Source organism: Podarcis liolepis, assembly GCF_965112155.1.
Source record: "Podarcis liolepis genome assembly, chromosome: 1".
Taxonomy (NCBI): domain Eukaryota; kingdom Metazoa; phylum Chordata; class Lepidosauria; order Squamata; family Lacertidae; genus Podarcis; species Podarcis liolepis.
Window position 1 is genome coordinate 124,615,161 of NC_139554.1, and position 21,490 is coordinate 124,636,650.

Below are 21,490 nucleotides of genomic sequence, written 5' to 3' on the forward strand. Positions count from 1 at the left end.
AAGCTTCACATCACCCAGGAGCAATTGCTGTTGAAATTCTTCTCTCACCTTCCCAGTGCTTAGTCTTTTGCCTGACTTATCGCACCCCGCCTTAGAGAGAGAGAGCTCTGCTCCCCTTGAGAACTGCCTACCTCACAAGGTAAAATGCAGTAAGATGAGATAACAGTATCAGCTGCCCAAAAATACAAAGCATTTGATTATGTGGAAGACAAATTAAATAGCAGGGCACACAGTTCTCAGTTGTGATAAAGAAAGTCACATTTTGCAAACAGATTGTCAGTCAGCCATTTATTTCCAGGCAGGTTATCCCTAGCACTTTGAAAACCATATTGTGCTTTTAACCGTTTTATATTTTTGCATGTTAAATACAGTCTGATGTTCTGGACCTCACACTTTTGCTATACCACTTGAAGGGGGTCTCTGTCTCTCTCAGAAACTACGATACAGATCTTGTTCTGAAGGTGCACAGCCAGCTCTTTTTGCAGCTCCAGCAGAAAGCCTCGCTCAGTGTTGCTGTGCTCGCACAAGATCACGCTGATCCCTTTGGAAACAGCATCCAGTACGTCGTGGTGGGACATCTCTCCTACCAATATAATTAAGATACTGGTTATTGATCAGGACTTGGGCACTTTGCTTGTAATTAAGACAGAAAAGAGCCAATGGCTGTGTTGGTTAGTGATCTTACAGGCATTGGCTGAAAAGCAGAGTACAATGCATACTTTAAAAAAATGTGATGTGAACAGGTTTCAAGAAAGATCGATCTGGGCTCAATCCAGGCAAATTCAGTGCCAAGGAAGAGGCCTCATAGGTACCAAAAAGCTTCATTTTCCAATTTCCCATAGAACTATGAGGATGCATTGCAGGGAACTGAAGGCTGTGCATGGCTCTTGCATCCCCACCCAATCCGCCATCTTTCTTTTGCGCCTGTTTCCTGCATCTCACCTTTTCCCTTCTCCCCAAGACTTAATTCAGGCTGCGACACGAGATTTCCATATGTGTTATACTTGCTGCTCTTCACTCTGCCCCTTTGGTTTAACCGTTAAACCCGGTGTCTTCGCTACCTCGATTCCTAGGCAACTGTCAGGGAATTGGAGGCAGAGAAGGGGGAGAGAATGGGGACTTATAGAGATAAGCCTCAGTTACTTAGCAGCTGTACTTCCTCGGACGAGGAGGGTGACTGTCAGGAAGCAATGAATCAAAGAGGGAGGAGCCACTTGCGGGGCCCAGCCACTCTCGTAACAGGAAGGAAGGGGGGTGGGTTCAGGAAGTGGATATGCTGGAAGAAAACGAAAGCTTCTTCAGTCTCTGCAACTGACACTCCATGATGCAGATGTACTCTCAGAGCTCTTTGTAAATAGCAAGAAGAAACCTATAAATCCTGTAAATATGGCTGGATTCCCGGACTCTTATCTCTGCTAGCACTCACCGATCTTCCCTGACAGCAACCTAACAGGTTCTTTGAATCGACTACATTATTAATGAGAGGTTCTTACCTGTAAGGTAGAGATCACTTTCTGTGCCTTTCAGAACACTACTTCCTGAGCCGGCGCAAAGGGCAACCACCTTCACCTGGGATTCTACAAAATGGTAAACCGCATTGTTACACCGTTGGTCCTCTCGGAGGCTGGGGAACCTGTGGCTCTCCCAAGGGTCTGATGAGAGTTGAGGTCCAACAACATTGGTCCGAACGGCAGCAGGTTCTCCATCCCTGTGCCAAGGAGCATTATGCAGTTTCCAAAGTTTTCTACAGGAGGAGGCTATAACTTGGCAGAAGAGCACATTTTGCCTACAGGAAGCCTCATGTTCAGTTCCCACAACCAAATTCCAGTGTAAGTAAACCCTGGTCACAATACCCTGAAAAACCTCCAGCAGCCGAAGACCATAAGTAGCTGCTGCCAGGAAGATACCACTCAGCCCAGGTGGGCAAGCGGTCAAAGCCTGCATCTTAGATCCATATAATACTATAAGACCAAGTTAAGTCCTCCACAAATCGTAGTGAGCTTCACCACTTCAATTGTTCCATGTTCCCCATTGTGAGACAGAACTACCGTATTTTTCGCTCTATAGGACGCACTTCCCCTCCAAAAATGAAGGGGAAAAGTGTGTGCGTCCTATGGAGCGAATGCAGGCTTTCGCTGAAGCCTGGAGAGCAAGAGGGGTCGGTGTGCACTGACCCCTCGCTCTCCAGGCTTCAGGCAGCTATCCGCAAGCCTGTGGAGCCCGGCGGGAGTTCCCGCCAGGCTCCGCAGTCTTGTGGACAGCTGCCTGCAGCCCGAAGTCCGGGGAGCGTGTCGCTGCGCACCCCGGGCTTAGGGCAGCTATCCGCAAGCCTGTGGAGCCCGGTGGGAGTTCCTGCCAGGCTCTGAAGGCTTGCGGACAGCAGCCTTCAGCCCGAAGCTGTTCTAGCTTTGGGATGGCTGCGCAAAGCCTCCCCAAGGCGGCGGGGTGAAGGCACCCCGCCGCCCTGCGTAGGCTTGAAAGGCTGTCCCCGAAGCCAAAACAGCGAGACGGGGCGCTGAGCAGCCCTCCATCTTGCTGTTCTAGCTTCGGGATGGATGCGCAAAGCCTCCGCAGGGTGGCGGGGTGAAGGCACCTCGCCGCCCTGCGGAGGCTTGAAAGGCTGTCCCCGAAGCTGCGCTCCAAAGTCTTCAGGGATTTTTGAGGTTGGCGGTGGGGGAAAGCAGCGCTTCTCGCCACCGCCAGCCCCACAAGCTCGGGGGGCAATGGTAAGGCTGCACGCAGCCTTTGCGCTGTTCCCCAACCTGCTCTTGAACGCACCTTGTTTTTGAGGGGAAGAACAAGAAAAAAAAATTTCCCTCTTCTCCCCCTCCTATGGTCCGGTGCGTCTTATAGAGCGAAAAATGCGGTACCTACCCTCCGAAAGATGTTCTGTTCAGAAGACATTTGTTTGAGTCTCCTCTCTCTTTGTGTGCATGTTTTTAAGCCACTTCCAGAAGTTCCAGCTGGTCCAGTTATAGACTGTCTGAACTTGCTTTAGTCACTTTTACTTCTGCAATTCTAAACACGCTTACTAGAGAGGAAGTCCCACTGAACTCACAGACATTTACTTGGACGTACGCCCCATTAAGATTGAGTATGGCCAAGACTGGCATTCAAGCAGTGTTTTATAATATTTATAACCTGCCTTTCCTTCAAGGATCTGAAGGCTGCTTGCATGGCCAGGATACATGGGCTGCCCCCGTTTAACAGTAGGAAGAAAAACAGTCACTTCAGAATTAACTAGCTCTCTTTGCTGCAGCGAGTGGACGTTCTCCTGTTGTATACAGAACAATAGACCATTTACAGGAAGTAAGTAATGCATGTCTGTGGCCCAGTGTTTTTTCATATGAGGAAATAAAAGTACCATACCCAATGATTTTCCAGCTCCAAGGGCTAGGCGAATATGAGACAGTCTTAAGTGGCTTTTCACTCTTTCAACCAAGATGGAAATAGAAGCTGGCTCCTTCAGTGCACACAAGCGTCCCATGCCAGTATCTTCAAGAAGAGGCTGAGGAGAAGCAAAAATTAAAAAAGAGTTCCTTTAGAAGGGCTTACACACATCTTGGCCCACTTCAACAAGGGACAGTTTCCCTAAATACAAGCACGTTTCCTAAGAAATGTGATACTCTTAAAGGACTGTACTGTATCAGTTGTTCCCAAACGTTTTCCCCTCGTGGGCCACTGAAAGTCTGGGCAGGCTGCTTCCTGATTCTTCTGCCTGTTTTAACCATTGTAAATGCACTTGTGGGACTTATAATTGCAATTTTATTGCGCCTTTCCTTTTTTTATACATTGCGTTTCGTATTACTTGAATGCCATACAATGCAAATTGCAATAATACCAAATGCAATATAAGCAATACAACAATACGCGTATGTAATGCAGTGGATGTGCCAGCTCCCATCTTCAACCACAGATCCACAGAAACACTGCAGAAGACCAGTTTGGGAACCCCTGGACTATTTCACGTAATTTGTTATTCTTTCTAATAAGTTATTTTAAATTTTGATGTGCCAACAGAAAGACTTAAGAGCCTTTGCATTCCTACCTGGGAGCAGGCCCCATGGACTTCAGCAAAAATGCACAGGAACAGGCTGTAACTGGAGTCTCAGGACATAAATGGACCCCAAACTGTCTTCAAATAGTGGATGCAGCCACAACTTCCTAGTCACCATTTCTGTCGTTGCAGCGGCTCATCCTACCCCACCCTACCAGCAACGAACCTAGTGGAAAGCACTGCCAGGAAACAGCAGTTGCACCCAGATCTGAACCAACACATTATAGCCTCCATGAGATTACATGGCAGAGGAAAGCCATTAACATTTGCTGCATAAAATAAGCGTTTGAAATCTTGCCCTCTACCCATCTTCGTCAGGTCCCAATCTTCTCTCTCACACTCAGGAAAGAACTCTCTTGGCTTCTTAAGCTTATGCTTATCCTAGAGGTAGGGCAGAGCAACCCTCCAAACAGAATCAAGCTAACAGTGCAGGGAAACAGTTACCCAGAGGCTTCAAAAAGGTGTGTGAGACACACACACATCCAATATAACAGGGCTTCAGATGCTGCTGAACTACAACTCCCATCATTCCTGGTCACGGGCCATGCTTGCTGGGGCTGCTCAGAGTTGTAGTTCAGCAGTCCCAAAGTTCGCCATACTTGCAATATAACGTTAAGTAGATATAGGCAGTGCTTTTGAATTCTGGTGCTGGAGGAGACTCTTGAGAGTCCCATGGACTGCAAGAAGATCAAACTGATCCATTCTGAAGGAAATCAGCCCTGAGTGCTCACTGGAAGGACAGATCCTGAAGCTGAGGCTCCAAGACTTTGGCCACCTCATGAGAAGAGAAGACTCCCTGGAAAAGACCCTGATGTTGGGAAAGATGGAGGGTACAAGGAGAAGGGGATGACAGAGGACGAGATGGCTGGACAGTGTTCTTTAAGATACAAACATGAGTTTGACCAAACTGCGGGAGGCAGTGGAAGACAGGAGTGCCTGGCATGCTCTGGTCCATGGGGTCACGAAGAGTCGGACACGACTAAACGACTAAACAAAGATATGGGCAGACAAGCTGTGCTCAAGGTGCCAAAGTACACAACAGGGTTCTTGATGGAGAAGGGGAGGGGCTCTTTTAAGCTCATTGAGGTAGCTGACCCATTCATTCCACCTCCTTCCTAAGATAGAAGTCTTCTACTCTTCCATCAGAGCACGGTATATTTTGCAGCCTCAGGCCAGACCCCTCAAAGCAAGCCTGGATGGCTCAGTTGCTTAAAGCATGGTGCCATGGTTGCAAGCTCGATCCCTGCATGAGGCAGCTGCGTATTTCTGCAGGGCTAGATGATCCTCGGGGACGCGGGTGGCGCTGTGGTCTAAACCACAGAGCCTAGGGCTTGCCGATCGGAAGGTCAGCGGCTCGAATCCCCGCGATGGAGTGAGCTCCCGTTGCTCGGTCCCTGCTCCTGCCAACCTAGCAGTTCAAAAGCACGTCAAAGTGCCAGTAGATAAATAGGTACCACACCGGCGGGAAGGTAAACGGCGTTTCCGTGCGCTGCTCTGGTTTCACCAGAAGCGGCTTAGTCATGCTGGCCACATGACCCGGGAAAACTGTGGACAAACGCCGGCTCCCTCGGCCAGTAAAGTGAGATGAGCGCCGCAACCCCAGAGACGTTCGCGACTGGACTTAACTGTCGGGCGTCCTTTACCTTTAGATGATCCTCGCGATGCCTCCCAATTCTTAGAATTCTCTGTTTCCATGCACACGTGTGACTTACCTTCTGTAATGATACGATTTCAGTCTTTTGATAGAGAAGACTGTTCTGGGAGAGCAAGGCCACCACTTGCATCAAGGCTTGCTGGGTGCAGTTCACGCTGACTCGTGTCTGCTCTTCCCCTTCAACCCTTGGGGAAATTGTAACTTTTTAATATTATTTTTTTTAAAAAAATCAGTTGTGATCTACTAATTATGCTTTGGGTGAATAACATTAACTCCAATGCTCTCTTGAAAGTAGGCTCAGAAGTTCCTGCTGCTTCTCTACCCCATCCATGGTCTTTGGCCCTCCAGACATTGATGGACTCTCTGCTGTCATCCCTCATTACTGGCTCCTAAATGGGACTGATGAGAGTTGGGGTCCAACAACATCTGCAGGGCCACAGGTGTACTACAAGGATCCATCTCCTCTTCCATGCCAACCTCTCTTTGAATAGGTTGGGTCAGGTCACTCAAATGTTCAAGGCAGGGTACCACCCATATCCACAATGCTCACTCATCTCCCATAATATGATATTGGGGGTTATAGTAGAAATTCTGTTGTAGTGTCTGGTGGCAGTTATGGATTGGATGAGGATGAAGAAACAGAAGCTTTATCCAGTTAAGATGGACATACTGGGAACTAGAGGATCTAGTGATCTTAGAAGGTATTTTGCATGTTCTGGAAAGAGTTGCCTTCCCTCTTAAGGTTTGGGGTTTTCTGGATATAGCCCTGCTCCTGGGTGCTCAAAGAAATGGCTCCTACCACCAATATCTTATTTAATTCATACATTAATTTTCTATCCTGCTTTTCACCACACAGCAATCCCAGGGCAAATTACTTTCTAAATGTAAACCAATATACCAAACATTCGTTAAAAGTCATTAACACCAAACCAAGATTCTTAACACATCATTCCACAATTTGCTCCTACACTTGTATGCCAGTTAAGCCCTTTCCTGGAAAAACGGGGCCTGGTCTTATTCATAGTCTAGTCACTTTTGGATTAGATTATCTAGGGAATCGGCTTGTCTGCAGAAAAAGGGGTTGGCAAACCACAATTTCTGACTGGGCCAGCAAGGCCACCTGCCAGAATTGTTGGTTTCTGTTTGACAGCAAGAGTGAAACACATTGGCTAGCCTTCAACATTACCTGGCAGGAACAGTTGTGATAAGCGACACCTCTGGCACCCCACGCAAACGGGTCAAAATTGTGTCTAGGTTGTCATCCGGGCAAGCAGTAAACTCAACGCGGAAAGACCCCCCTGTGGGGTAACTGGAAGCTGTTGCAGGTTGCAAGGGAGCAGAGATGCAGGCACCTGAGGAAAAAGAAAAGTACCACGTTAAAGGATTTGTACAACACACATGACAAAGTTCTATCTTGCTTGCAACCAGATGGCGTATTTTCTGAAAGTAGATATCGTAAGATTTTAGCCAGGTCTCCAAGCACCCATCAGCTTCAGCCAACATGGCCACTGGACACACGACGGGAGCTCAAGTCCAACAATATCTAGAGGGCACCAGGTTGGGAAGGCTTCTTTAGGAAATCTGTCTGCAAATTGGGTGTACAGAAAGACAATCTTCTGCACTGATTTAGAAAGGCTGTTCATTTCATAAAGCCCTAGTCACCATTTATGTCCGTGTTAGACCTCTCTCTTCTTATAACTATGCCGTGATTCCATGGCAGCGTTTATTTATAATTATAAAAAGGTAAAGGGACCCCTGACCATTAGGTCCAGTCGTGACCGACTCTGGGGTTGCGACGCTCATCTCGCTTTATTGGCTGAGGGAGCCGGTGTACAGCTTCTGGGTCATGTGGCCAGCATGACTGAGCCGCTTCTGGCGAACCAGAGCAGCGCACGGAAACGCCGTTTACCTTCCCGCCGGAGCAGTACCTATTTATCTACTTGCACTTTGAAGTGCTTTTGAACTGCTAGGTTGGCAGGAGCAGGGACCGAGCAACGGGAGCTCACCCCATCACGGGGATTCGAACCGCCGACCTTCTGATCGGCAAGTCCTAGGCTCTGTGGTTTAACCCACAGTGCCAACCGTGTCCCTTCATTTATAATTATATCCCTCCCTTATTCCAAGGAACTCAGGGTGGAACGTGTGAAGATCCTAGACTGTCTCCTAGCCTAGGCTCAGACTGAGACTGCGTCAGTGTGACTGCAATGACTACATTAGATGTCTTCGGACTACGTTGATATCAAAAAGCCGTGTCAGATTTTTTCAGAAGATGAATGGCAAATGCAATCCAGATTCAGCTGGTGAACTGGAATGCAGACCTTGCTGATTCCACAAACAAAGTAGAAAATAGGCTGAATTGATGAAACTTGTGCCACAGGTCAGGAATACGTGTGTGAGTGTGAGCCCGCAGTCCACTCCTAAGCACTGTCTTGCCAGAGTGGTGCATGCTCTAGTTATCTCCCACTTGGACTACTGCAATGCGCTCTACGTGGGGCTACCTTTGAAGGTGACCTGGAAACTGCAATTAATCCAGAATGCAGCAGCTAGACTGGGAGTGGCTGCCAGGACCACATAACACCGGTCCTGAGAGATCTGCATTGGCTCCTAGTACGTTTCCGAGCACAATTCAAAGTGTTGGTGCTGATCTTTAAAGCCCAAACAGCCTCAGTCCTGTATACGTGAAGGAGCGTCTCCACCCCCATCGTTCAGCCCCCACTGAGATCCAGCGCCGAGGGCCTTCTGGCGGTTCCCTCATTGCGAGAAGTGAGGTTACAGGGAACCAGACAGAGGGCCTTCTTGGTAGTGGCCCCCCGCTCTGTGGAACACCCTCCCTTCAGATGTGAAGGAAATAAGCAGCTATCTTCTTTTTAAAAGACATCTGAAGGCAGCCCTGTTCAGGGAAGTTTTTAATATTTAATGTTGTATTGTTTTTAACATTTAATTGGAAGCTGCCCAGGGTGGCTGGGGAAACTCAGCTAGATGGGCGGGGTATAAATTATTATTATTATTATTATTATTATTATTACTTAAGCATGGTGAAGAGATTGACTGTGAACTCACATCTGTACTGCTTCAGTATAACAGGGCAGCTTCTACATTCACTGACACAGCCATCCTTTTGCAAGCCATTGAACTTGGTGTAACATTAAATGTTAGGAGGAACATTAAGTGTTGTTGTTTTTTAAAAGTGCTGATATGTTATGGTTGGTTTTCTTCATGCATGCCCCATCCCAATACAGTGGTACCTCAGGTTAAGTACTTAATTCGTTCCGGAGGTCCGTACTTAACCTGAAACTGTTCTTAACCTGAAGCACCACTTTAGCTAATCACTGCCGGAGCACGATTTCTGTTCTCATCCTGAAGCAAAGTTCTTAACCTGAAGCACTATTTCTGGGTTAGCGGAGTCTGTAACCTGAAGCGTATGTAACCTGAGGTACCACTGTATATAAATTTTGACATTCATTTTATATTTAAACACAGTAATGTCTCACCAAGTCCTTTAGCAAGCCAGTTGTTGACTCCATGAGGTACAGCATCATATGCGGTATGTGGAGAATAAATGCCCATTCGGTTCTCCAAGGCTCGGATCACAAGACGTTCCTTCCACGTTTTCCACGTTACGCGTTTCAGTGGTTGGAAAATAGGCGGGTGGTAAGAGAGAATGAGATCTGCCTTCTTCTGCAGGGCTTCTTCCATCACTTCCTCCGTGAGGTCATTGGTCAAGAAGAGGGTGTGGACAGAATGGGGAGGGCTTGGCTCAACCAGGAGACCCACATTGTCCCAACTTTCGGCCAGAGAGAGCGAAGCAAAATCATTAAGGGAAGAAACGAGAACTTTCAGATCCATGAAGGACCGCACAGTCAAATTGATCAAAGACCGTATGTGCAAGAACTGCCTCGGAATCCGATTCAGTTGCATACAGGTTCCTGAAGAACCTGAAAGGTGAGGAAGAAGAAAAAATCAGTAGGTCGACCAATATTTATTTTATTTCATAAACTTTATATACCAGGTGTAGAAAAACCTCAGAGAGGTTTACAACAGAGGTAGGCAACCTAAAGAGGGACGCTGGTGGCGCTGTGGGTTAAACCACGGGGCCTAGGTCTTGCTAATCAGAAGGTCGGCGGTTCGAATCCCCACGACGGCGTGAGCTCCCGTTGCTCAGTCCCTGCTCCTGCCAACCTAGCAGTTCGAAAGCAAGTCAAAGTGCAAGTAGATAAATAGGTACCACTCTGGTGGGAAGGTAAACGGCATTTCCGTGCGCTGCTCTGGTTCGCCAGAAGCGGCTTAGTCATGCTAGCCACATGACCCGGAAGCTGTACGCCGGCTCCCTCGGCCAATAAAGCGAGATGAGCACCACAACCCCAGTTGGACCTAATGGTCAGGGGTCCCTTTACCTTTAAGCAACCTAAGGCCCATGGGCCGGGGGTTGTTTAACTGGCCCACGAGCCGCCCTCAAACCGAGTCACCCGCTTGGTAAGTCCCCACAGCGTGGGGACTCGCTTCAGCACCATGCGCATGCGCCAAAATCATGTTTGCACAGACACAGACGCCGGAAATCGCGGGTGCACGCACTCACACACATGCACAATCCGGCCCACAGAGTGATCTCTGCTGTAGTGAACAGGCCCAGGCGAGGTAAACCTTGCTGACCCCTGGTTTACAATAAAAGATAAAACAATAAAATTATCACTCAAAATTTTCAACCGTAATCTAAAACATGCAGGAGATTAAGCCCGCAGTAGAATAAGACTAAAACAAAACTCCTACAAGCTTCCTAAACATCTGGGTAGGGTAAGATGCAATAGAATATTAAAGAAATACACCCCTTAAGAATTTAAAACAACTCTTGTTTAATGCAGAACTGAAAATGAATGGCAAATAAATTCACAGGAAATTTTCCAATCGTAACATCTTCTCTGGGAATGTTACATCTGTCATGAGCCAACTGCCTAACCATGGACAGGATTTTAGCAGCAAGGATTCCACCAAAATTTTGTCCAAAGTGAAGCGTTTTGACAAAAAGGTTCAGAACCACTGTTCACAGGATTAACCAGGGGGATGAAAAAATTGTGCACCTCTTTGCAGCGCTATAGCTGAGCTTGAGCACTACTGTGTACTAGATTTTGAAGAAATTTTGCATCCAAGGATTATACACTGTAGCTGCAAACAACACAATTGCTGGCCTCATCCAAACTTTCATTTCTCTAACAATGTGGTAATAGCCGAAGTCTCCCCAGCTTCTTTTGGCGGGGGAGAGAAATGTCCCCTCCACTGCAAATAAATCTTCTCCCCATTTATTCTCAGTCCACACTTTTTTTGAACAGCTGGTTTTAAAAACTCATAGGTAAAGGTAAAAAACTCATCACAGTGGAAATTATCTGGGCTACTCTTTTAAAAGAAAAAAACCCTCTAGAGGGCAAAAGCTCAAGATAAAGAAAGATCTTCAGAGACCTACTCTCACAGAAGTGAATCTAGAAAAGCAGCCACCCTAGTGTTCAATGATAGCCCCACACGTTACCAAAAAACCCCACCTCCATTCCAGTTAGAATAACCTAGTGGGCCAAAAATCGAAAGGAGAAGGAGCACAATAATCCTGTGTTTGTCATTTATAAAACCCTTCTATTAAGTATTTCAGGGGTAGAGAATATGCTTTAATATGAGCGCCCCAAAAGTGAAAGTGTGGGGGAGCGAATAAAGAGTTGAACAGGAAGAGGGCAGGGAGACGGATGTTATTCTGTGCAAAGAGACGATAATAATTTTAAAAAACCCAAGCCCTGCATGCATTTTCTTGCATGCATTTTTCTTGGTACTCACAGAAGGTGCAGGACGCGGATCAGGATGAACCGGAGCCCACCCAGGCCTGACTCTGCTCGGCTCCTCCTTCGCTCCGCGGACCAAATCCGGCGCCGCCTCCTGCCCTCCCGGCGGGCTCCCAGGCTCGGGGAAGCGCTACTTCCTGCCCGGGTCCCACGAGGAGCCAAGCGGCGCCCAGGTTGCCGTCCCTTCTTAGGTAAGCGGCGAGCGGCGCAGGATCAGAGCCCGACCCTTTAGCAGTGCAGGATCTGTCCATTTGCAGCGGGGTGGGTGGAGATGAAGCGGGTTGATCAAAACGTATTTCTGCAACAATAAACAATCACACAAGAGTTCGTAGCTGCAGTAGCAGCCTTGATTTTCACTGGCCGCCTTCTTTTTCTTACCCCGCCCATCTGCCACTCTGGGCGGCTCCCAACAGAATATTAAAAACATGCTAAAACATCAAAAATTGACCTAAACAAAGTAGCAAAAAAATAATAATAATGAAGGATGCTGCGTCCCTGTTATTTGGCTTACCTGGGAGAAAGTGCTCCTGAACTCAGCGTGTATTCTTCAGATCAGGTTATATCTTTGCTCTTTGGATGTAAGTCCCACCCCAGTTCAGTGGTGTTTACTTCTGAGTAAACATGCTTAGGATCAGGTCATAGGAGCCAACTCCTAGGGGCCAAGGGGTTCCCCCCCATATTGTATTCAAGTTGGCATTCCTAGATCAGCTTGAAGAAAGCAGTGGATTTGGTGAAACCAGAATGCTATGTGTTTCTGTATACAGTTGTTCTAAACAAAAAAATGCCCTTTTCCCTTATGGGGTATCCAAGAGCCCATATAGAGTCCTTACATAGGTTCCCTGTTGGTAGGAGAGAATAACAAAGGCCAACCAGAGAATATTGAGAAGCAAAGCAGCTAGTAAGCTTGATCTTTATTGATCTGTTGCAACAGGGTGCTCCCCTCACTCGCAGGAGAGAGGAGGAACCCAGAAAAATGGTGCGTAAGGCCTTATAAAGACTTTTGAAATTGCCACCCTGTAGATCAAGACCACCCCCAGAAACATCATACATACATCACAGAAGGGGTGTAACCTAAGACCACCCCTCAGATACATCATACCTACATCACAGAAAAGGCAGTCTTAAAACAGAAATTTGAATGTTATTTTTCTCCTGTCTGGCAGGTTACTTGATTGGATTGCCTGGGTAGCCTGGCCAGTCTTTTGTAATGATAAATACTTAGTTCCTGGCCATGTCACAGGCTCACACCCTATTCATATCTTAAATGTGCCCTTAAGACAGGATTTGTGCAGAAAGAGACAATGGGGAGGTTTCCCACTTTGACCTTGCAGAGAAAACATTTGCTCAGTTTAGGAATCAAAATGGTTCCAGGTTGGTCTTCCTGTGCTGATCTATGTATGTGCTTGGTTAGTACACTTATGAACATTACCATATATCTAAGACCATAAAATTCCTATCACAGTGCTACCTCAATATTAAACGTAGCTTTAATGCTGAGCCTAGGACTTGCTGATCAGAAGGTCAGCGGTTCGAATCCCCGCGATGGGGTGAGCTCCCATTGCTTGGTCCCTGCTCCTGCCAACCTAGCAGTTCAAAAACACGTCAAAGTGCAAGTAGATAAATAGGTACCGCTTCGGCGGGAAGGTAAACGGCGTTTCCGTGCGCTGCTCTGGTTCGCCAGAAGTGTCTTAGTCATGCTGGTCACATGACCTGGAAGCTGTACGCCGGCTCCCTCGGCCAATAAAGCGAGATGAGCACCACAACCACTAAGTCGGCCACGACTGGACCTAATGGTCAGGGGTCCCTTTACCTAATATTAAATAGCTTTAACATTGATGTAGATGTACATGAATGACAGGAGTGTGAGAGACAGGGGTGGGGAATGATGTATAGAGCTGTCCTGAAGGTCAGATCACCTGATTCTTAAGGATAGACATGTACTTATTATTTCCAGGAAATGCAGAATATCTCAAATTTAAAGGTTCCCATGGAGAGGGAAAACAAAATATATCTGCTGGCAGCCTATGTGGAAGGGATCCCAAAATGGGGTTGTTGTTACATCACTGGTGATGAGATTGCTTTTTTTCTTTTGGGTAGCTTATTATCTTAGAAAAAATATCAGCCATTTTTTTTATATAGCAAGGAGTGGGTGAAGGCGAAATGGGTAAGATTATGATGTTGCTGTTGGCAATCTTCTTAAAAAAGAAGAAGCAACAAACTGAATTTACGTGCTCTCTCTCTCCCACCTCCCATGGCAATTCATGATGCTCTGTCTTCTGTTGCTGCAGAATTGTGAAATCCTAACAGGTTCAGATGGTGTTGCCTCTTCTGATACGCTTTGCATTCCTGGCCAGCAAAGATGGTAAGACTGCTTGTTTCAGTATCCTATCTGCTTTTAAGATAACCATTGGACACTTCCATAAATAATCTTCCCATTTAGTTTCATAATACAGTTATTTAGTAGTCCAATTGTTTTTATTTTGATTATATATTTTGTGGTTTATATTTTGATTTTGTTCTGTGAACCGCCCTGAGATGTCCGGGTACAGTGGTGCCTCTAGATACGAACGGGATCCGTTCCGGAGCCCTGTTCGCATCTAGAAGCAAACGTAACTAGCGATGGCACGTCTGCGCACGCACGTGTCGCTTTTCACCGCTTCTGCGCATGCGCGTGACGTCATTTTGAGCGTCTGCGCACGCGCAAGTGGCGAAACCCGGAAGTAATGCGCTCCGTTACTTCCGGGTTGCCGCAGAGCGCAACTCGAATGTGCTCAATTCGAAGCGTATTCAACCCGAAGTATGACTGTATAGGGCACCATATAGATTCTATTATTATTATTATCAATAATAATAATAAATAATAATAATGATAGTATAAAGTGCTTCTCCCACATTATCTCGGTAATCCTCTCAATTTTAAAAAGTGGTTTTGTTTCTTAGACTTGTATATCACTTTACATTAAAAAGCAATTTACAATGCACTAGACCTGCAACTGACACGGTGGTTAACGCTCCATGGATAGCGCATAAAGCCAAAATCACGCTTAGTGAAAACACATTGGGTGCAGTGGCAGGTGGGATTGCGAAAGTTGCCGCCTTCCCTTTAAATTATCATTATTATTGTTTTACCAAGTGCCTAAAGCCGAATGCACACAAGTTAAATGTGCCAAAGTTGCGGGTCTACTGTACATGTAAAATGCAATAAAACATAATAAAAAATTGAAACAAATGAACAAAATCAATACAGTAATAAAGCCTGGATTGCATAGCTTTAACTAAAAACTAATGATGGGCATGCTTGATTTAAGATTTTAATTCTTCCCCACTTCCCAGACTGTGACCGTTAACTCAGTTGCATGTACTTCCTGTGTCATATGCATAGGATGTGTCCTACATAAATACCTTGCAGTTGAATTATTTTTTCCTCTGGGCTGCAGACTTGATCAGGACTTCAGCGCAAATGTTCTTTAGGCCTTTCCCCTAAACATTCCTGAAGCAGCTTTGCGGAAGCCGGTTGAATGTTCATACCTCCTTGCATTGTAATTCCTGCAAGAGGGGTCAAGTTTCCACAATCGGAAAACCTGCCTGTTTGAAGGGAGAGTTTTGTTTGCATCCTGATATTCTATGTGTGCATTCTGAGCCAGACAGCTGGGCCAGGGTGGAGGCGAAGCTAACGAGTTGTGGAAATGCATTACTTTACTTGCAAAAGGATAGCTAAACAGAATTTGAGGGCGGCGTGTGTTATTGGGTTTTTGTTTTTATTTTGATTATATATATTGTGGTTTTATATTTTGATTTTGTTCTGTGAACTGCACTGAGACCTCCAGGTATAGGGCAGTACAGTGGTACCTCTGGTTACATACGCTTCAGGTTACATACGCTTCAGGTTACAGACTCTACTAGCCCAGAAATATTACCTCGGGTTAAGAACTTTGCTTCAGGATGAGAACAGAAATCGTGCAGCGGCGGCGCTGCGGCAGCAGGAGGCCCCATTAGCTAAAGTGGTGCTTCAGGTTAAGAAGAGTTTCAGGTTAAGAACGGACCTCCGAGACAAATTAAGTGCTTAACCTGAGGTACCACTGTATATAAATTCAATAAATAAAATAAAATAATAAATATTAAACTTTTTGGCTATCTGCAAATAATTTTAAGATACTTTTGTGTGTGCTGCTGCTCTTGCTCTGAGATAACCCGGCTTAATTGTATTGCTGATTTGGCTGCTGTTTGCCTGGACTGCTGTGAATAAATAATAATTTTTCCTCTCTCTCTCTCTCTCTCTCTCTCCCCCCCCCCAGGCTGTGACCCTACACACCGATGTGGGAGAAATTAAAATAGAGCTATTCTGTGAAAGAGCACCCAAGGCATGTGAAGTAAGTGATGGCCCCCCTTCTCTTTCCTTCCCCCCTGCCCCCATACACACCACAGGAGGACACAATGCTCTTTCCAGAGGTCTGAACTGATGGCTTGCAAAGAGCTGTTGAAATTAGGCTAAGGACCACAAGTTGCCCACCTCTGTCTGTTAAATAATATGAGCAGCCACCTTCCATGTTTAGATTTCATATACCAAATTGAGAGCCGGTGCGATGAGTTAGTTGAGTGTGTTGGACTAGTATCTGGGAGACCAGGGTTCAAATGCCCCACTCTGCCATGAAGCTAACTGGCTGTCATTGGGTCAGTCACTGACATTGGGTCACTCTTAGCCTAACCTACCCCATTGCTTTTGAATTATGGTGCTGGGGGAGACTCTTGAGAGTCCCATGGACTGCAAGAAGATCAAACCTCTCCATTCTGAAGGAAATCAGCCCTGAGTGGTCACTGGAAGGACAGATCCTGAAGCTGAGGCTCCAATACTTTGGCCACCTCATGAGAAGGGAAGACTCCCTGGGAAAGACCCTGATCTTGGGAAAGATTGAGGGCACAAGGAGAAGGGGACGACAGAGGACGAGATGTTTGGACAGTGTTCTCGAAGCTACGAACATGAGTTTGACCAAACTGCGGGAGGCAGTGGAAGACAGGAGTGCCTGGCGTGCTCTGGTCCATGGGGTCACGAAGAATCGGACATGACTAAACAACAACAACAACCACCCCATGGGTTTTTGTAGGGATTAAATGGGGAGGGGGAGAATCATGTATGCGACCTTCAGCTCCTGGGAGGAAAGGGTTGGATAAAAATGGAATAAAATAATTCAGTTAAATTTAATTCTCATTAAGGTACAATCGAACATGAAAAGATAGGTAGGGATAGTGAATCATCCTTGTTTCCTGTTAGAATAGGTGCTTTCATTCCTTAGTAAACAATCTGCTGTAATTAATAGAGCTACGCCCTGACGCCTTTGCACCCGCTGGTCCAGTTTCCTTTGAGGCACGTTTTGTTTTCAAAACAGTTTCACCAGATAAAGATAAGCCAGTGTTCAGTTCGTTCCATCGGCTGCAAATAGTAGAACGTAACATAAATGAATGTGGCATTAGGGTAAAGATTTGTTATTTCATAACAACAGATGAAAATTAAAAGATGGAAAAACCAAGCAAGAATAAAAGTTGTATACACATAAAGGAAGACTATTTATATTATTTGATACCAAGATTTCTAGATATCCAGATTTGTCAAGGTTGTCTTGAAAAAGATGCTTCCACATTGTATAAAATTTGTCTGGAGGTTTTAGTCCTTGTCTAAATCTCAAATTATGCGGAACTTTCTCCATTATAGCTATATTAATATAAAATGAATGCTGGTTAGATGAAAGGTTCTTCCAGGCAGGAGTTTATTGTGCATTGCTAGCAGCTCGTCTATGCAAGTTTTACACACAGTTGTTTTTACCAAAATTTGGTTACATTTTAATCTGGATTTTCTAACACCACAAAAAATCAGATTGACCAAATAATGGTTTAAATAATTTAAAGGTTACAGCAGTTAGTGCTGGAAAGAAAAGGGAAAAGAAAGGAACATGTGATTCAAAGGGGACAAAATTTTATGTCCTCATACTAGTTTGCATTTTACTGCTGGTTTATTTCTTAACTAGGCTTCTGGTTCTTTTTCTAGAATTTTCTGGCACTCTGCGCTAGTAACTACTACAATGGCTGCATTTTTCACCGGAATATCAAAGGATTTATGGTGCAGACTGGAGATCCAACAGGTAATTCCTTTTTTTTAAGCTACAAATCATTCTTAAATCTTAAATCATTCTCTTGGAGCACTGAGAGAAGCATCAGTCAACATGAGAACTGTTGTTGTGCTATTGAATTCTTTCAAACAAACAGATACTAATTTCGAATTCTAAAAGGCAGTACTGTATATGCAAGGAAGGCCAGTCAAGGCTACAGGCTGTATAGATGGTATTTCAAAAAAAGTATCCAGTGCATCACAATCATAATACTTAGCGTGTTTGTAGAGCCCCATTAGAGCAATCTTATAATGTAGGCCAACTCTAATATCCCATGTTGCCTATGAAGACCTTGAGATGCGGAGAAGAGTGATCTTTCTAAGAGTGGCAAGTTCACGGTGGTGAGAATTGAATTGAAACTCTGCAAACCAGGAGATTCTCAATTCGACCTCCTGATTCACAGCTCAGTCTCTTAGTGAAATGGCTGGTTCTTGTATACAACAGGAAATTGTGAAAACACTCGTTAGTGAACCAAAATATGTCGGAAAATGTCAGCTGCAAGTGGAATCTGCTGTGACTTTTCTTAGATCAGTGGATTCTGCTCTGATATTGATGCCATCCACCTGGTTCCTTCATGCTGCCCTGTTAATATCATCCTTTGCCAACATAGAGATTGGAGCCAGTCAGATCAATGTCTGTTTCCTTTGAAATTGGTGGTAATATTTAACCCTAGTACCTAATAACTATCGGGACATGGGTGGTGCTGTGGGTTAAACCACAGAGCCTAGGACTTGCCGATCAGAAGGTCGGTGGTTCGAATCCCCGCAACGGGGTGAGCTCCCATTGCTCGGTCCCTGCTCCTGCCCACCTAGCAGTTCGAAAGCACCTCAAAGTGCAAGTAGATAAATAGGTACCACTCCGGCGGGAAGGTAAACGGCGTTTCTGTGTGCTGCTCTGGTTCGCCAGAAGTGGCTTAGTCATGCTGGCCACATGACCCAGAAGCTGTACGCAGGCTCCCCCGGCCAATAAAGCAAGATGAGCGCTGTAACCCCAGAGTTGGCCATGACTGGACCTAATGGTCAGGGGTCCCCTTTACCTTTATCTTTACCTAATAACTATGCAAGTCCTAAATCATCTGAAAGGTGCTTAACAAGGGGAAATCTAGGAGATTAGGCTTGGACATCATCTGAACGTACATGATTCAGGAACCTTGTAGAATCTAACCAGAATCTGCATGAAAGACCACTTGGAAATCCTTTGAGGTCTATGATATTACCCAGGGGGATAATAGTGTCATAAATAGGTTGCTTTTGAAATGGAGGTACAATACAGTCCTCCCAATTTTGGCTCTTTCTACCCTGTAGATGCCTTGCAGTATGTTTGCTTTACTGTCCTCTTGCATATTTGGGGAGCTCAAGGGAGAGACATGGGGTGTTCTCTGATGTGCAGTGAGGTTTTTGAGAGATGAGAAATGGCATGAGTCTGTTATGCTGCTGAGAAAGTCTTTTCGTTATTTCTTGCCTTTTCCCCAAACAGCAGCACAAACCAGAGAGGACATCTCCCGTTGCTTAGTCATTACCAATTTGCTAAGGATTTAAGGGAGATATGTGTATGTTGTGGACATGGGGAAAAGGTGCCTGAATTTGTAGGAATCCTGCTAACCTATCTACCCAACTTCCCCCATCCCTCTTGTTCTTTCAGGCTCCGGAAAAGGAGGAAATAGCATTTGGGGCAGAAAATTTGAAGATGAATACAGTGAATACTTAAAAGTATGTTTTGCTTTGTTCATTAACAGTTTCTTGTTGCTGTACGTTTATGTGAACAGGGAAGTTGCCCCTTTTTTTTGCTTGGAAGGAAACAAAACAAACCCAGAGATGTAGTAGCATATAATAATAATTTATTGCATTTTAGTGTGTTACATTTTAAGACGATCTGGTGAAAGGCAGGAGAAAAATGCTATAATAATTTTTAAAAAAACCTTGTTTTTGGGTCCCCACTCCCATTGCATCTTCCTCTCTCAGCACAGTGTCCGTGGAGTTGTTTCTATGGCAAATAATGGTCCGAATACAAATGGGTCTCAATTCTTCATCACCTACGGCAAACAGCCACACCTGGACATGAAATACACCGTGTTTGGGAAGTGAGTATTACAGTATTGAATTATACAATGCAGGATTTAATTCTGTCATCATATTCGAGCTGGCGGCCACATGAACTGCGTCATGCCAGCCTTAGGTTTTTATGTATATCAGAAGACGTATCATTCCGGGAGGTTGAAAAATTGTCATCAGAAGTTTGCGCCTTTCTGTGCAGGGAGGTTCTTATTGCTATTTTTCATTTCTTGCCTGCTCAAACAGGGTCATCGATGGCTTGGATACCCTGGATGAGCTGGAGAAACTGCCAGTGAACGAGAAGACATTCCGCCCCCTTAACGACGTCCATGTTAAAGATGTTACAATCCACGCAAACCCTTTTGCTCAGTAGCTGCAAAGCACCCATGCAGATTCCTGGCTTGAAAAACTGCTGGTGGGTCTTTGAAGACACATGGGCTAGTGCCTTCTCTTGGAATTACGGACTTCCCAAGCTGTTCAAATTTCAGCATTTCATGAGGGTGAAAGGCCACTGTTTGATGTGTGAAATTGTACACATTTAACAAACCTGGGCTAATGTTTTTAATATATATATATATATATATATATATATATATATATATATATATATATCAATCAACTCATGTTTTCCTGTTAAATTCCATCTGGATTATACCAGCTGTTCTTTCAAAATGCTTTGTATGTGGACTCTTGTCTCCAAGGCCGAGGTTGGTTGAACAATTGGGACAAATAGTGTAATAGTCCCACAACCTTATGGCAGGCCTCATCTACACACCTCAGTGGCCAGCTTGTAGTTTAATTTCCCTCCCTGCAGGACTCCCTCACGCCCAGCCAAAATGCAGCCCATAGAAGAAGCCTCCTTGCTCCACATTGACATTGCATTCTTGCGAAGCAAAACACAACTTTTCCAAACGGGCCCATGAACTGAGCAGGTGCAGGGATCTTGATTATTTTTGTAATGCTTTTTGCGTCCCCATCTAATCTTGCCTCTTTCTCTTCTCTCTCTTTCTATTTATTGAAAGGGGCAAGATTAGATGGGGACACAAAAAGCATTAAATATCTCTATATCTCTCTCAAAACTGCAACTGCAGCCTTATTTTCTGGGCACAAAACCAACAACCAACCACAACCGGCAGCGCTTAGACTTCGACCGGGGCCCAGCAGCACCCTTTTTGCTGCTTTTTCTGGGCGACACCAAAACCCTGTGGAGCTTACCTTTGTCCTCGAGGTACCTTCTTTCTGCACGGCCGTTGCTTTTTCTCCGGTCCTTGCAGTGTGTCCACTCAGGAACGGGTGGCAATTCCTCCCACGAACTTGGCAGGATGTGCACTGGAAATGCTGACACGAACCGAGCTGTTCACCACAGGGATGCCTTGAACCCACATCCCTTATCCTCAGGGAATCTGTTTTCCCCGGCCAACACACCAAGAAATGTAGCCTTATGAGGCTTTGCCCTCGGGTGGGAAAAATATTGCGCCTGGGAAAGGGAAGTGGGAGTCAACAGACACTCAAGGAATAGTTTTGGAGAAAAGGCTTTTATTTCTACCATCCATGAACTGGTAGAAGGAGCAAGTGTGATAAGTCACAAAAAGCATGCACGAGTTCACAGTCATGTGCACAAGCATATATACATACCCCTTTCCAGTTCCCTCCTCCTTTCTCCTCCCTCAGGAGTCCTGCCCCATGTTGAGGTTCCTGAGCATGTACAGAAATCTGTCTTGGGACTATTGTGGACTCTTGGCAGGAAA

The 21,490-nt window shown here is 45.4% G+C and overlaps 2 protein-coding genes across 5 annotated transcripts; one reads left to right on the plus strand and one right to left on the minus strand.

Annotated features, from left to right (window-relative positions):
• Positions 1–273: 273 nt before the first annotated feature.
• Positions 274–11,652, minus strand: NIF3L1 (NGG1 interacting factor 3 like 1). 4 transcript variants are annotated; one of them, XR_014518145.1, is made up of 8 exons: positions 11,526–11,617; positions 10,288–10,363; positions 9,203–9,646; positions 6,898–7,063; positions 5,770–5,896; positions 2,871–3,508; positions 1,494–2,061; positions 274–583 (listed from the first exon to the last, which is right to left on the minus strand). XR_014518145.1 is itself a non-coding variant. In XM_083470132.1 (7 exons), exons 2-7 carry the CDS (start codon positions 9,627–9,629, stop codon positions 399–401), a joined length of 1,128 nt encoding a protein of 375 aa, XP_083326258.1. In that variant the 5' UTR covers positions 9,630–9,646; positions 11,526–11,652; the 3' UTR covers positions 274–398. The 4 variants fall into 4 exon arrangements, 1 of the variants encoding a protein (XP_083326258.1); XR_014518143.1 differs by lacking the exon at positions 10,288–10,363 and having other exon boundaries at positions 11,526–11,652; XR_014518144.1 differs by lacking the exon at positions 10,288–10,363 and having other exon boundaries at positions 274–1,077; positions 1,447–2,061; positions 11,526–11,652.
• Positions 11,612–20,331, plus strand: PPIL3 (peptidylprolyl isomerase like 3). Its single transcript, XM_083470573.1, has 7 exons — positions 11,612–11,721; positions 13,819–13,892; positions 15,826–15,900; positions 17,571–17,664; positions 19,333–19,400; positions 19,653–19,771; positions 19,989–20,331. Exons 2-7 carry the CDS (start codon positions 13,890–13,892, stop codon positions 20,113–20,115), a joined length of 486 nt encoding a protein of 161 aa, XP_083326699.1. The 5' UTR covers positions 11,612–11,721; positions 13,819–13,889; the 3' UTR covers positions 20,116–20,331.
• The last annotated feature ends 1,159 nt before the right edge of the window (positions 20,332–21,490 follow it).

Bases quoted from the DNA above. Each gene is read 5' to 3' on its own strand.
- NIF3L1 (XM_083470132.1), bottom strand. From the start codon at position 9,629: ATGCAACTGAATCGGATTCCGAGGCAGTTCTTGCACATACGGTCTTTG. The intron at 5,897-6,897 runs GTAATGTTGAAG...AATTTCCCCAAG, and splicing joins ATCACAACTGTTCCTGCCAG to GGTTGAAGGGGAAGAGCAGA. The intron at 584-1,493 runs GTAAGAACCTCT...TTATATTGGTAG, and splicing joins AAGTGATCTCTACCTTACAG to GAGAGATGTCCCACCACGAC.
- PPIL3 (XM_083470573.1), top strand. The intron at 17,665-19,332 runs GTAATTCCTTTT...TTGTTCTTTCAG, and splicing joins GCAGACTGGAGATCCAACAG to GCTCCGGAAAAGGAGGAAAT. The intron at 19,401-19,652 runs GTATGTTTTGCT...TTCCTCTCTCAG, and splicing joins AATACAGTGAATACTTAAAA to CACAGTGTCCGTGGAGTTGT.